Here is a 14,754-nt window from a genome sequence, read left to right on the forward strand (position 1 = left end):
TTTGTTTTTCCATTCTTGCCATACTTCACTTAGAAGAATGGTCTTCAACCATCCAGGTTGTTACAAAAGATACTAGATCACCATTTTTTATGGATGAGTAGTACTCTATGGTATACATATACCACATTTTATTAATACACTCATGTGTTGGTGGGCTCTGGGGTTGTTTCCACGTCTTTGCAATTGTGAATTGTGCTGCTGTAAACATTCAAGTGCAAGTGTCTTTTTTATAAAATGCCTTTTTTTCCTTTGGGTAAATCCTAGTAGTGGGATTGCTGGATCAAATGGTAGGTCTACTTTTAGTTCTTTGAAGTATCTGTATACTACTTTCCATAATTTTTTTTATTTTCTGGTAATTAAAGATCCCCATGCAGTTGTAGGAAATAATACAGAGTTCCCATGTATCCTTTACCCAGTTTCCCCTAATGGTAACAATGTATAAACCTATAGTACAATTGCACAGCTGGGATATTGGCATTGATGCTATCAACATACATAACATTTTTCATTAACACAAGGATTCTTCCTGTTGTCTTTTTTTTTTTTTTTGAGACAGAGTCTCGCTCTGTTGCCCAGGCTAGAGTGAGTGCCGTGGCATCAGCCTAGTTCACAGCAACCTCAAACTCCTGGGCTTAAGCGGGCCCACTGCCTCAGCCTCCCGAGTAGCTGGGACTACAGGCATGCGCCACCATGCCTGGCTAATTTTTTCTATATATATTTTAGTTGGCCAGATAATTTCTTTCTATTTTTAGTAGAGACGGGGTCTCGCTCTTGCTCAGGCTGGTCTCAAACTCCTGACCTCGAGTGATCCACCCGTCTCGGCCTCCCAGAGTGCTAGGATTACAGGCGTGAGCCACAGCGCCCGGCCCCTGTTGTCTTTTTATAGCACACTTTTCTCCTGCCCTGACCCCTTGGTAACCAATAATCTACTCCCTATTTCTGTAATTTTGTGCTTTCAAGAATGTTATCTCAATGGAATTCAGCAGTATGCAACTTTTGGGATCGGCTTTGCTTTTTCATTTGGCATAGCTCTGTCAAAATTCATCCAATCTTTTGTGTGTAACAATTTGTTCCTTTTTAATATTGAATATTGTTCCAAGGTGTGGACAGAGTACCTTTTCAAAAACCATTCACTTGATGAAGAGCATCTGGGCTGTTTCCGGTCATGAGCTTTTACAAATAAAATCAAACTGCTATAGACATCCATGTGCAGGTCAACATAGTTTTCTTTTTTCTGAGATAAATGACCAATACAGCTGCTGGGTCTCGTGCTAGGGCATGTTTAGTTTTATAAGAAACTTCCAAACCATTTTCCAGAGTGGCTGTACCAGTTTACATTGCCACCGGCAATATATGAGTGATCTAGTTTCTCTGCATTTTGGCCAGCATTTGATGTTGTTGCTATTTTTTGTTTTAGCTATTCTAGTATGCAGTTATAGCTCATTGTAGTTTTAATTTCTTTTTCTCTGATGTCTACTAATGTTGAATATCTTTTCATATGCCTATTTGCCATTAGCAAAAGTTTGTAATTTTGATGGGTCTGATTTATCATTATTTTCTTTTATGGATTGTGCTTTTTGATGCCAAGCTTAAGACCTCTTTGCCTAGCTCTAGATACTGAATATTTTTTCCTATTATTTTTTTCTAGAAAATTTATAGTTTTACCTTTTACGTTTAAGACTGTAATCTATTTTTTGTTAATTTTCATGTAAGATGTGAGATTAGGTTGAGGCTGGACTTTTTGTCTGTGTACATCCAGTTGCTCCAGTACCCTTCGTTGAAAAGTATATCTTTTCTCCATTGTGTTCCTTTTTCATCTTTGTCAAAGATAAGCTGGGCATATTTGTGTAGGACTTCTAATCTTTTTCATCATCAAATTGTCCCTTTTTTCTTCAATCTTCACTTCCACCTTCTTCTTTGTCACGGCTCAACTTTGTCACTTTTGAATCATGGTTCCCTAAATAAATTATCTAATTTTCTGTGCTTTGGTCTTCTCATCTGAAAATGGGGATAATTATAATTTCAAGCTCATAGTTGCGGTGAGATTTGAATGAAGTAATACATGTAAAATGCTGAGCACAGTGCCTGGCACATAATGATCGTTCAAAAAATTTTAGCTCTTACCATCATAATTAACATAAAAGAAAAATTATTTGGGCACTTTTTGTGTCTGTGTATGTCTTCATGTGCCAATGAATTTCTGTGTCTTTCTGTTTGATGTGTAAGTACCCAAATTGTCTGCTTGAAAATTCTATCATGTCAGGGACATATTTTCTGAGTAACAGAATCAGTAAAGAACCAGTGAACCAAAGCAAACAGGAAATATTACTAAAAGATTTAGGATTGTTAAGAGTCTGAGTTAGTGAATTCCCTGGGGATGATCACCTGGCAACAGCTGGAAATGCAGAGAAAAAGGAAACACCTTGAATCTCAGAAAATGAGATGTTGAGTGGTATTTGAGGACAATAAAAGTATGAAGTACCTTGTCTCTAATCCAACATTTTTTTTTTTCAGAACCGTCTAGAGGCAAAGATTACAAATAATAATTATGAGGATCCTGACAACCTCATGTTTACATATATCACAATCCTGGGAATGGACAAGCAGCCGGCCAATTTTACTGTCTTGGTGAATAATGCTACCACTTCCGATCCAAGCATTGCCTACGATGATTCCACAAAGGTGGGAGATCATTCCACCCTGCAGGGCCCCTGCCAAAGGCCGTGGCCTAAGACTCTGACACCCAGCCCTCCCTTGCTCTTTTGACTTCGGGCAGTCGCAGAGACAACTGGCTTGCTGGGAGCTGCGCCACATCACAGGGAGGGTGCAGGAGACACCTGTGCGTGCTAAACACAGACCGCTCCGCTTCGTTTGTGTTAGGGCTCTGAAGAGGAAGGTGGCAGTTGGGATCCTGAGGGAAGGCAGTTCTTCTCTGGGCAAATTTAAAACTAGACAGGCTTACCCCAGATGTGACATAGCAAAAATATTGCTCAATACATTGGCCTCGCTCTGTAGCATATTTACATATTTGTCCTTTTGTTAAAGTTAAGGGCTCTTTTTGGGCAGAGCTGATATTGGTCCTTAGTGTTTTAAGCTATTTTTATACCATTACAGAAAATAATAGTGAAATAAAACCTGAGGGACAGTTCGAGTTTTTCTTATTGAAAGAATCCCTTGCATTGTTAGTTGAATATATTAAGAGCTGAGAAATTCATTATTTCTTAGGTCGGCCCCCTTCCATTTGGACTACATATAGTGTAGAGTAAGAGCTTAGTTCCTAGAGTTAGGCAGGATGAGGTTCTGATCCTAGTTGTGAGATCTTGGGCAAGGTATTAAACAGTCTTCGTACCTCAGATTCCTATTCTGTAAAATGGAGAGAGCCATAGTATTCACAGCATGGGCTTGCTTTATAGCAGCTGTCCCCACCCCACCTTTTTGGTACCAGGGACTGGTTTCATGGAAGACAATTTTTCCATGGACTGTGGGTGGGGGTGGGGGTTAGTTTCAGGATGATTCAAGCACATTACACTGATTGTACACTTTATTTCTATTATTATTACATTGTAATATATAATGAAATAATTATACAACTCACTGTAATGCAGAATCTAACCCCGCCGCTGATCTGACAGGAGGCGGAGCTCAGGCAGTGATGCAAGTGATGGGGAGCAGCTATAAATACAGATGAAGCTTTGCTTGCTCACCTGCCGCTCACCTCCTGCTGTGGGGCCTGGTCCCTAACAGGCCACGGACTGTTACTGGTCTGCAGCCCAGGGCTTGGGGACTGCAGCTTTATAGGATTCATGGAAATCATGCTTATAACGTGGTTATCACAGTGTTTGGCCCGTATGAATGCTCCATAAAGTTTAGGTATTGTTATTATTACTGTCATTGGTAAATTGATAAAGCATCACACCCAGAGGACAATAAACCTAACAGCCACAGCACTGCCTGTGATCTACACTGCTTAACACGATCGACGTTCTTCCCACTTGATACCCACAATGACTCCAGGGGGTGAGAAAGGTCAGGAATAAGCCAAGTTCCAAATATCTCACAGCAAAGTGGTCTGGAGGAAGGACTAGGTCCCTGGTCCTGACTTCCAGAACCCCAGGGAAGGACTTTACCCAGGTGGCTCTCCGTCACCTCCTCTGTGGCCGTGGCCGTCTTTCTCTTTCCCCAGGTGGTGACCATCACTGATCTCCAGGAACTAGTGCTGGGACAAGAATTCTCTATTGAGTGGAACCTTCCAGTCAGTGACCTGGAGAAGTTCAACTGTTACCCTGAAGATCCTACTGCCTCCGAGGAAAGTTGCAGGCAGTGGGGGTGCCTGTGGGAGGTAATGATCAGGATCGGATTACTATATCGACAGGAAGTTGCCAAAACTGTCCCATAAGTAATTAGGCATCCAGAAAACACTTTGCAGATATTGATGGCTTGGACAGTAATCGTGACCCTGTGACCCTGTGCATTGTGCATTGTGCATGATAGGTGATCAGCATTTTCCTCAGAGATCCTGAATCAGAAGAAACTCATTGTCTCTCTCATTGCTACTCCAACCGTATCATTTAAAACTCCATTTTAACATCATAAAATGCATTGGCTATGTATTGTGCATTGAGTATTTTAAGTGAATTTTATTTTTAGTTATCGGAGAGCCCAAGCAGGAAGGGTAAAGTAATGCTACGCCTCTCTGTTTGAATAATACAGAGAATGGAAACTAAAAAAAAATTTAAAAAAATAAGTGATGTCCTCTAGATTGTACTGAAGACTGCAAGGACACTGGAAGAAGGACCCTGCCTGCGGGTTCCTGCCTTAGATCAGACTTTCTTCTGTTCACTCATTACAGGAGGCCAGTGTGTGTGTGTGTGTGTGTGTGTGTGTGTTTAAAATGGGCGTATTTGTTGGCTAGGGCTGCCATAACAGAATACAACAAACTGAGTGTCTCAGAGCAACAGAAGTTTATTCCCTCACAGTTCTAGAGTTTAGAAGTCTAAGATCCTGGTGTCAGCAGGGTTGGTTCCTTCTGAAGGCCTTGAGGGAGAATCTGCTCCATGATCTTCCTTACTTCTGGTGGTTGCTGGCAATGTTTGGTATTTCGTAGCTTGTAGATACATCACCTTGAACTCTGCCTTCATGTTCATACGGCATTTTCTCTGTGTGAATGTCCATCTCTGTGTCCAAAGTTTTCTTCCTAATAAGGACACCAGTCCTATTGGATTAGGGCTCATCCTAATGACCTCATCTTCACGTGCTCATCTGCAGAGACCCCATTCCAAATAATCAGATTCATAGGTATCAAGGATCAGGGCTTAACATCTTTTTTAGGTACACAATTCAACCCATAGCAATGACCAGGCTGTCAGAGACTTACCCTGTGTTAACCAACTTCTCCAGTGATTACAGCCTGGAAGTGTTGTGTTAGAGACTGACCAAGGACTCCTCCTGTGGTTTCAGCTCACGACGACTCCTGGCGTGCCCACCTGTTACTATGACACCATCCCTGCTTATGCTGCTAGTAACATTCAGTACCTGTCCACCGGCATCACTGTAGACCTTGCTCTCCTGGAGGCCTCTGAGGTGGCACAGGCAGCAGAGTCTGCACGGGCAGCGGACGCACCCCCACTGCCACGAGAGGGTGCACTACCCCGATCCACATCGGCAGCAGCGGCAGCTGCCTCTGATTTTCTCTCTGCAAAGATCAGCCCCCTCCAACTGAACATTACCTACCACACAGAAGACATGCTTCAGGTCAAGGTAATTCCCCATGTTGCAGATTCTGGTTCTCAGCGGGGAGTTTTAAACCTACAGCTCTGCACAGATGGAAGTCATTGAAACAGCTTTTAGTTCAAATATCTCATTGTGTAGATAAGGGGGCTGAGGACTCTAGAGGTAAAGATCAGAAAGTAGACAGTAGAGCCAGGATGTGGCCTTAGAGTCACCAGGATTGTGAATTTCCTATAATGACAGGTACACCAGGTCTTAAATGTCCTCAAAGCACCATCCCTTAATACTGAAGAAAATGTGTCTGCTTTATGGTAAACTCGTATGAGAGCCATAGACTTATTTCCAATATTAGAATTGTTTCTCTAGCAGTAGTTCTCAGACTTTAGCATGCATCAGAATCACCTGCAGGTTTTGTTAAAATCCAGATTTCTGGGCCTCACACCCAGGGTTTTCAATTCAGCAGGTCTGGGCTGGGGCCAGCCTGAGAGTTTAGCATGCAGTATTTCTAACAAGTTCCCAGGTGATGCTGATTCTGCAGGTCAAGGGGTTGCACTTTGAGAACCACTGCTCTGCCTTGACTACTAGAAAGACAATGTGGACCACTTATGTTTTCTAGTATGAGTATTTTAAAAAATGCTTTTGAAAAAGCTCTAGAGAAATTAATTTTAATATCATTTTATTTAACTAATATGCTAAAATATTATCATTTCACTTTGAAATCAAAATTTAATGGAGGTGTCTTGCAATCTTTTAGTCATACTAAATCTTTAAAATCTGATGTAAATTTTGTGGTTAGAGTGAATCTCAATTCAAACTAGCGCTCATTGGCACTCAGTGTCCACATGTGGCTTGTGGGCACCACCTTGGGCAGCTTAGCTCCAAACATTGTTTTCCATGCTTTAACGTATCACGAATCCCCTAGGCATCTTGTGAAAATGCAAGTTTTGATTCAGAAAGTCCAGGATAGGGCCTGAGAATCTGCATTCCTAACAAGTTCCCTGGTAGTGCTGCTGCTTTGGGTCTGAGAAATACAATTTTGAGAAGCAGGGCTTTAGAAAACCCTCACCTAAGCACAAGGTGGGCTGATGATATGAGAAAGAGGGTGGTTGCTCATAATGGTGATACTTCTTGTCCTTGCATAACCTTTTTCACTCCTTTCATTTTTCCCACATGTCAATCTTATTAAGTAGGAACGAGCGGTGGGTAACAAAGAGAAACCTTAGGAACGGAAAGGCTGTGCAACGTCTGGAAACTCAAACAGTACGGAGATCTCAGAGCCCATATAAAAACTCAGTTCTCTAATTCCTAGCTTACACGCTCTCACACAATCTTACAGAGTTCCATGCACAGACATGTTCCCATGCCACACACTCTATTTATGAGATTCTACACCCTTCGATCACAAGTTCCTTAGAGGAAGGGCCCTCCCTGGCTTCAAATGGATTTTACTGAGGCATTTTTGAAATGCAGGGTCTGTATTGGGCACAGTGGGTAGGCAGGCCATGTCTATTTGTTCTGGGATATTTGATGCTTCCTAACATAATACAAATTGACCATAAAACATGAGGACTGAATTACGGGGGCTGGCATGAGAGGTTTTAGGTCTGAGATGCCCTCAGAAAGTTTTCTTCTCTCTCCTTGCCAGATCTATGACACCACTAACGAAAGGTATGAGGTCCCAGTACCTCTGAACACCCCTTCCTCACCAGTTGACCACCCTGAAAACTGTCTGTATGATGTTATAATTCAGAACAATCCGTTTGGAATCCAGATTCAACGCAAAAGCTCTGGCACTGTGATGTAAGTACTATTTATTTGGTTCTAATTAGAGTGCTTCCAGATTTTGTTACAGTGGTTCTAATTAATTCAAGTGAAATATTAATCTCAGAGACTCTAAGTAAATAAGTATGTGTTTGTTAAAGAGTACATCTATTTCCCCCTATTTCAATGGGGAATTTTTTTCTATTAGTCATTGACTCAGTAAGAACAATTAATTAAGATTAAAAAACTAATTAAGTATTGTTTGATTTCAGAGAAAGAAAAATACATGCTCTACTCATTGTTCTTGAGAAGTAGAACAGAAACCTGTATTTAATAACAGATAACCCAAGATATAAATCACTTCCATATTATGCTTCATTAAGAAATAATAACTAAAGAGGCAGGAGAGAGAAGCAAAGATGAATGAGAGGGAAAAGAGTTCTTGCAGTTTTTGCTTCTGTTGACAACCAAAAGACTTAAAGCCTTTCCACAAAGTTAGGCATGAAAGGAATTGTCACCTCTCATCATTTGTCCTGATGCTGACTGGAATGAAATGAAGGTTTTCTGGATTTTGCCTGGGATGAGTTTCCCCATCCTAGTAGAAGCTGTCTCCTGCATGTATACACATATGCCTTCCTGTGTGTGGATGGCTTCTTCTCTCTTTGACTATGTGTCTGATTTTCTCTCTTTTGCTCTTTTTGGTAAGAAGTTCTTTGGCCAATCTAGAGAAGTTGTTCCATGAGTTTCATACTTTTCTTTTGGAAAATTTGCTTAGAACTTATTCATTTATTCATACCTTTATTCAAGCCAATATGCCAGGACTGAGATCTAGAAGTAAAGAGATGAATGAGGCATAGTCTTTTCCCTCAAGGAGCCCATGATCCAGAAAAGAAGCTCTCATTCTTGTAACACACAGAATAAAAATGCAAACCTAGAACCTTCGTACTAGCCATGGCTGTTGTTATGACCTGGGCCATTTCATAGTATTTGGACCTGGATCCAGATGTGCATCAATTCAGGAGGCTTCTGATATTCACAGCGTATTCCACGTTTGCTCTGGCCAGTGATCTCCCGCTCAGCACCGTCTGTCTCTGTGTTGCAGCTGGGACTCACAACTCCCCGGCTTCACCTTCAACGACATGTTCCTCTCCATCTCCACTCGCCTCCCCTCTCAGTACATCTATGGCTTTGGGGAAACGGAGCACACAGCTTTCAGAAGAAACATGAGCTGGAACATGTGGGGAATGTTTGCTCGCGATGAGCCACCAGCGGTGAGGACAGAGGAATAAGATTAATATCTCTCAATGTGCATCTGCTTTAATCGTTATGCCCGTAGATGGTGCCCTGTTCACCAGCTTCATCTTATGTTGATAATTCTGCTTTCTATTGTAATAGCCCACACATCACACTCTTTTTGTCCCTAAAAGTTATGTATATTTTTTTCCTGTGAACTATGGATATTATTTATTTCACAAACTTTTATTTAACATATTGTAATGTCAGGCACATTGCTAAGTGCTTAGCTACAAATTTAATAAGACACTTAGAGGCTTAGAGCCTAATTAGAGAAAAAGATGCAGAAATAATCCTAGCACAGTGGAATCACTGAATTGTGTGATATTCATAATACATAATAGAATTGTGCAATAATAAACAACACAAGCACAGAGAGGGGAGGACACAGCTTTTTACTTGGGGTGGAGAGGAGGATGAAAAAGGCTCTACAAAGCAAGTGACATTGAGCTGAATCTTTAATGTTGAGTAAGAGTTTGCTGTTTGGGTTATGATATGGAAACAACTTCTTGGATTTTCTCTTTTTTATTATACTCATGATTCTCCCAGTACAAGAAGAACTCCTACGGTGTCCACCCCTACTACATGGCACTGGAGGAGGATGGCAGTGCCCACGGGGTGCTCTTGCTGAACAGCAATGCCATGGGTAAGACAGGCACATCCCCGTGCACCACCACCAACAGCTGTGACCACACTGTTGGGATCTGGGCTATCAGCAGAAATAGAGACATTCAGGGGCAAGGAAAACGGGACAAATAAAAGTGACTTTCCATTTATTCATCCATTTATTCAAGATTTTTTAAGAGCTCTAGGCCAGATATTAGGTGTAAAGTTTTGACTAACCGTGGTCCTTGCTCTTGTGTAGCCTCCTTTTACTGTGACACTCTGGCTCCTTTTCACAGAGTAATATAAGTTGTTGAGGTTGCATATTATGTTTGGGATACCTGCAGATCCATCTCTGATTCTCCTGGTTAAGAGCAGACTTTATAGAGGAGGCAGGCATTAAAGAAAGAGTGAAAAAACCAAATTTTAGGGCAGATTCCCTATCTGGGTGATTTGTAGTCCCAAGGATGCTCCTCATCTGCTTTTTCTTCTTACAGATATATCATTACAGCCCACTCCTGCCCTGACATATCGTACTATAGGAGGGATTTTGGACTTTTATGTGGTTTTGGGACCAACTCCTGAACTTGTAACTCAGCAATACACCAAGGTTGGAAGCCATTTTAGCTATTGATAAATCATAAAATATTTATTGGGTATTATCACATTATTAGCACTGAGATAGGCCACTTTTCTCCTTATGAACTCGGAGTGTTCCCACTAGATTATTGATGTATTTTCTGAAAATCAGATATTAGTGTTATGGGCTATAAAGGCATATTTACATCCCATGTATCTCTTAGTTGCTAAATAGCCTATCTAAGAATCTCTCTAATCAGTAATAACCACTAGGTTTTCAGGTTTCCTAGAATGGAAGCTCTGGAATATAGAAAAACTTCAATTAAAAATGTTTGTATAATTCTTCATGGCCATAGTTGTTCCATGTTTATTGGACTTTTTATTTTTCTTGAGTGAGGCCTCTTAGATCAGACAATACTCAGTGGAAATGCTCAGTTGATTCATGTATAAGTCAACCGTCTTTTCTTCCCTAAAAAGTCTATCTGGATTCCTTTTTCTTTTTATTCTAGTTGATTGGTCGGCCAGCGATGATTCCATACTGGGCCTTGGGATTCCAGCTGAGTCGCTATGGATACCAGAATGATACTGAAATCTCCGATTTGTATGATGCAATGGTGGCAGCCCAGATTCCCTATGTACGAAACTCTTAGCCTGTGGCCTAATTAGTTATAAAAATTTGTGGCTAGTTACATATCAAAAACAGCTTCATAGAAATTAATGCTGTGACTACTTTGGTATAAAAAAAAAGTAGCTGTGGAGCTAGTCCTATGCAGAGAACATTGCTTCTTAAATGTATTTCATGCCACCTTTTTAAATCAAGGTTCAAAATTGAGAGTTGCATAAATTCTTCTGCAGTTAGTGGTGCGATTGGAGGATATTGGCACTCACTGCCAAGATCCGGAATATCCTACAGTAGCCATGGCTGGAATTAAGCCATGACTCTGGGGACTTATAAGTGGGGACCTTGGAGAGATGCATATGAAGTGACAATATGAAAGAAAGCAGTTAAAATCAAGCCTTCACTTTCTTTAAAATGTACATATGCATATCCTACAGTGACAACCTAGTCCCCCAGAAAAGCCCAGAGAAGTGTAGTCAATTGCTGTCCACTAGCAGAATTCCACAAACAGCGTGCTCTTTCTCTTCTTATAATTGTCAGTTTTTCATCACTCATTCTCTTTACCTGCTTTCAATTCACCTCCTGAAATTTTGGAGGACAATTAATGATTGGAAGATGAGAATGAAATAAAGTGCTATGATAGTCTCATCAAAGATAACTTGACACATACAACCAGGCTTAATTTTTTCCTTTTATATACTGTTACACTTATTAAACAGAAATTAGAAAATATAGTAAAATTATAAGATAAAAAAAATTCATAGGTATACCTTATCAAGTCAATGTTAATAATATGCTGGTTCATTCTTTTCCAAGCTTTGGCTCATTTGCAAGTCTCTGGCTTACTCACAAGTCTCTGTTTCTACAAACAATTTTACGTAGAGTCTTAAGGCAATGCAGGTGATTATCACCTTTGGATTAAAAGAGGCATCTTTCTTTTTTCAAGTGAATACTAACCACTTTAGTTACCATTCAACAATCATGGACTGAGTAAGTTTCATGTACAGAAACCTGGGTTGGTATGTGTATAGAGACACAGACATTCTAGAAAGCTATAAAATAACATAGTTCTAAATTTGAATAAATTCAGTCAGGTTTATTGCAGGGAGAAAGACAGATATACAATCTCTTTTGTTTCTTAGAGAAGTCTCACTTTCTACCTTTGAACACTTCAGTTAGCACTTTGTTTGATAGGCTCACCAAGTTTGAGATCTGAAGAGTAGAAAAGACATGAAGTGAGGAAAGGAAAGGGGAGAGAGTGCCATCTGGGGAAACAGAAGGAGAAGGAGTGGGCACAGGGAAGCTGCCTGTAGGAATCAGAAGGCAATTTCAGTCAGCAGAATTGAAAGGTCAGCGTAGGGGAGTAATGACATGACAAAGTCAGTGGGGCCTGGGCTGCGGCCAGCAAGCAGCAGGGTCTGGGCGTGGCAGAGCAGTCAGTGTGCCCCGGGGGTCTCTGCTGTGGGACCCCAGCATCTTACTTGTTCCTTCCTGTAGGACGTCCAGCACGTAGACATCGATTACATGGACCGGAAGCTGGACTTCACCCTCAGCTCCAGCTTTCAAAACCTCAGTCTCCTGATTGAGCAAATGAAGACAAATGGCATGAGATTTATTCTCATTCTGGTAGGTTGGAGACAGATTAGATCTCGTTTTCTGTTTCTGTGTTCACAATTCAAAAATAATATTATTGGGGGAAACTGGATGAAGGGTATAAAAAGCCTCCTGGTATAATTTTTTCAACTTCCTGTGAATGTCTAATTTTTAAAAAGTTTTTAAAAGCAAATAAGGAAAGAACAAATGAAAAACACATGGCTTTAAGAAGATGATACTTTGTAATGTTTATTTTTCATAACTGAGTGTCACTGGGATGTAATTTATTATTACTGGTCTCTTGGTAGAGTTAGCACAACTGTGGACTGGAACACCGAATATAGCCAAAAAAAAAAAAAAGCCTCATTGTTTCAGCCTATGCCTCAGAAGGAATAGCTGTCTCTTAGTCTCATCTTTACCTTGGGGAGTTCAAAAATCTCTTATGTTGTTTTATCACTCAGCAATGGTGATGTTCAGGGGACTTATTTCTCCTTAACTAAACTTACAAACAACTGAATTAAGATTCAGAATACCAATTTATTATTTTACATTGAAAGTCATGTCTTGATGAACACAGAAGTAGTTACCTGCAAATGTAGTTTGCAAGTAGTTACCTTCCAGCTTCCAAAAATTAAAGCATTATTTACCAACTTTTGTTCATTCATTAAGTCACTTAAATATTTATTGAACAGTGTCTATTTCAAAATTACTGTTCTAGAAGCTATATGTGTGTGTATGTGCATGTGTATTCTAGATTAGTAAATAAGATGATATCCTTTTTCTTATAAGGCTTTTATTCTAGTGGAGGGAGACAGCCAACAATTAAATATTTAAAAAGATAATTTGAGAGATGATTTATATGGCACTTGTGAAACAGCATAATATTATACAGAATAACTGAGGCAGGAACGAGGTGGAGTAGACAGGGAAGGGCACTTTAGATAGACACATTGGGCCACAGAATAGAAAAAAGAAGTTTCGTGTTTTTTAGAAATATTGCTATTATACTCTGGAAACACAATACATTGGCTCTCTCTGCTTGAGGGCAACGTCTTGTTAACCTGGTTTATCTCTAAGAGTTGTTTTCAAACATTAGCACACTTTTTTTTTTCTCTAGAATTTTATGGAGAAACACCAATATATTCTTTTACCTCTCAACTCTTTTTTCCTTATAGATTTCTATGTCACTGGAAAAATCACTCATGTCAAGTCATATTTTAATTTCCACAAGATTTTTTTTGTTTTATTAGTTATATCTTTGGGTGTTTACTTTCTACAATATAGAAAAACTCCTTCACTTATTGACATAGAGTCTCACGCCCTTTGAAAGAGATTTTCGTTCATAAGGGTTGTATATCTTACTTCCACAGGAGGGTACCTGTGGCACCCTCCCATTTCAATTGGCTATGGTTATATACATAATAGACATAAGGCAAATTATCAATGGGCTTTTATTTTGTTTAGTTTTATTTTTTGGTATTGAGGTTCACCATTTTTTTTTTTTGCACTATTACTTTTTTTGCACTATTACATTTTTGGAGAGAATTTTTCTTGGTGATGTTTTTCTCATGTTTGCTGTTTTAAACACCTTCACTGCAGGACCCAGCCATTTCTGGTAATGAGACACAGTACCTCCCATTCATTAGAGGACAAGAAAATGATGTGTTCATCAAATGGCCTGACACCGATGACATTGTCTGGGGAAAGGTAAGGATTGGGGAAGGTGGCTATAATTAATCAGCATCACAATGTCTTGATTAAAAGAAGCTCTCAATAAATCTTGGAAAAATGTATTGTGCAATTAGTAAATTATGAATGAGTAGACATCTGTCTGATGCTGATTAGGTCAATAAACATTAATAATCAAGGTTACAAGTCTAATCCTCTAAAATATTATTGAGTGCTGTTTTATTGCCTGGAAATATTCTGATGGCCACATGCTTTATGTATTCCAGCTGGTCATTGAACAAACATTAAGAATCCCTTTGAGAATGACTCTGCAATTTGTCTCCCAGCACCCACACTCAAAGTATGCATTCATCTTTGACCTATGACACTTTACTTGCCTCTTTATCTAAATAAATCAATAAGTCCTATAGATTCTCCTCTTTCTCTTGTCTCCTTTAATTCCTTTTTTATGTCTTCAATTCTCATCCTCATATGTCTGATTTACAGCAATAGCATTTTAGGTGGACTTCCTGACTCCAGCTGATAGTAGCTCATACCCTGGATTCAAATTCTGTTCCTTATACTATGCTACTTCCTATTGCTCTGGGTGCATGCTGTGCTCACTTTGAATATTGCCTTCTCAGCTTACCCGGGTGATATCTTCATTTCAAGATCAACTGAAATTTTCCCTCTTACAAAGCATTTGATAACGTTTTAGGGGTCCCTATCATTCCCTTTCTGTATCATTGCCCTTAAAGAGTATAACATACGATATAGCACTTAAATAAGTACCATCTGTGAACTCTTAGGGGAAAAAAGCACTATTTCTTACTTAAATCTCAGTAGATACAGATCCTAGAAGAGTGCCTATCAGATAGGAAGGGCTCAATAAGTGTTTGCTGATTGAATTA

The 14,754-nt window shown here is 39.8% G+C and overlaps 1 protein-coding gene across 1 annotated transcript in view; it reads left to right on the top strand.

Annotated features, from left to right (window-relative positions):
• Positions 1 to 14,754, top strand: part of MGAM2 (maltase-glucoamylase 2 (putative)) — a 79,100-nt gene that overhangs the window by 38,835 nt on the left and 25,511 nt on the right. The window contains exons 23-33 of the mRNA XM_069462618.1: positions 2,515 to 2,682; positions 4,184 to 4,339; positions 5,458 to 5,559; positions 5,638 to 5,757; positions 7,373 to 7,527; positions 8,591 to 8,759; positions 9,331 to 9,427; positions 9,882 to 9,994; positions 10,473 to 10,598; positions 12,080 to 12,208; positions 13,775 to 13,882. Of these exons, the coding sequence (XP_069318719.1) occupies positions 2,515 to 2,682; positions 4,184 to 4,339; positions 5,458 to 5,559; positions 5,638 to 5,757; positions 7,373 to 7,527; positions 8,591 to 8,759; positions 9,331 to 9,427; positions 9,882 to 9,994; positions 10,473 to 10,598; positions 12,080 to 12,208; positions 13,775 to 13,882 (1,443 nt within the window). The remainder of the gene's footprint in view (positions 1 to 2,514; positions 2,683 to 4,183; positions 4,340 to 5,457; positions 5,560 to 5,637; positions 5,758 to 7,372; positions 7,528 to 8,590; positions 8,760 to 9,330; positions 9,428 to 9,881; positions 9,995 to 10,472; positions 10,599 to 12,079; positions 12,209 to 13,774; positions 13,883 to 14,754) is intronic.

The sequence above is a fragment of the Eulemur rufifrons genome, chromosome 29, assembly GCF_041146395.1.
Source record: "Eulemur rufifrons isolate Redbay chromosome 29, OSU_ERuf_1, whole genome shotgun sequence".
Lineage (NCBI taxonomy): Eukaryota > Metazoa > Chordata > Mammalia > Primates > Lemuridae > Eulemur > Eulemur rufifrons.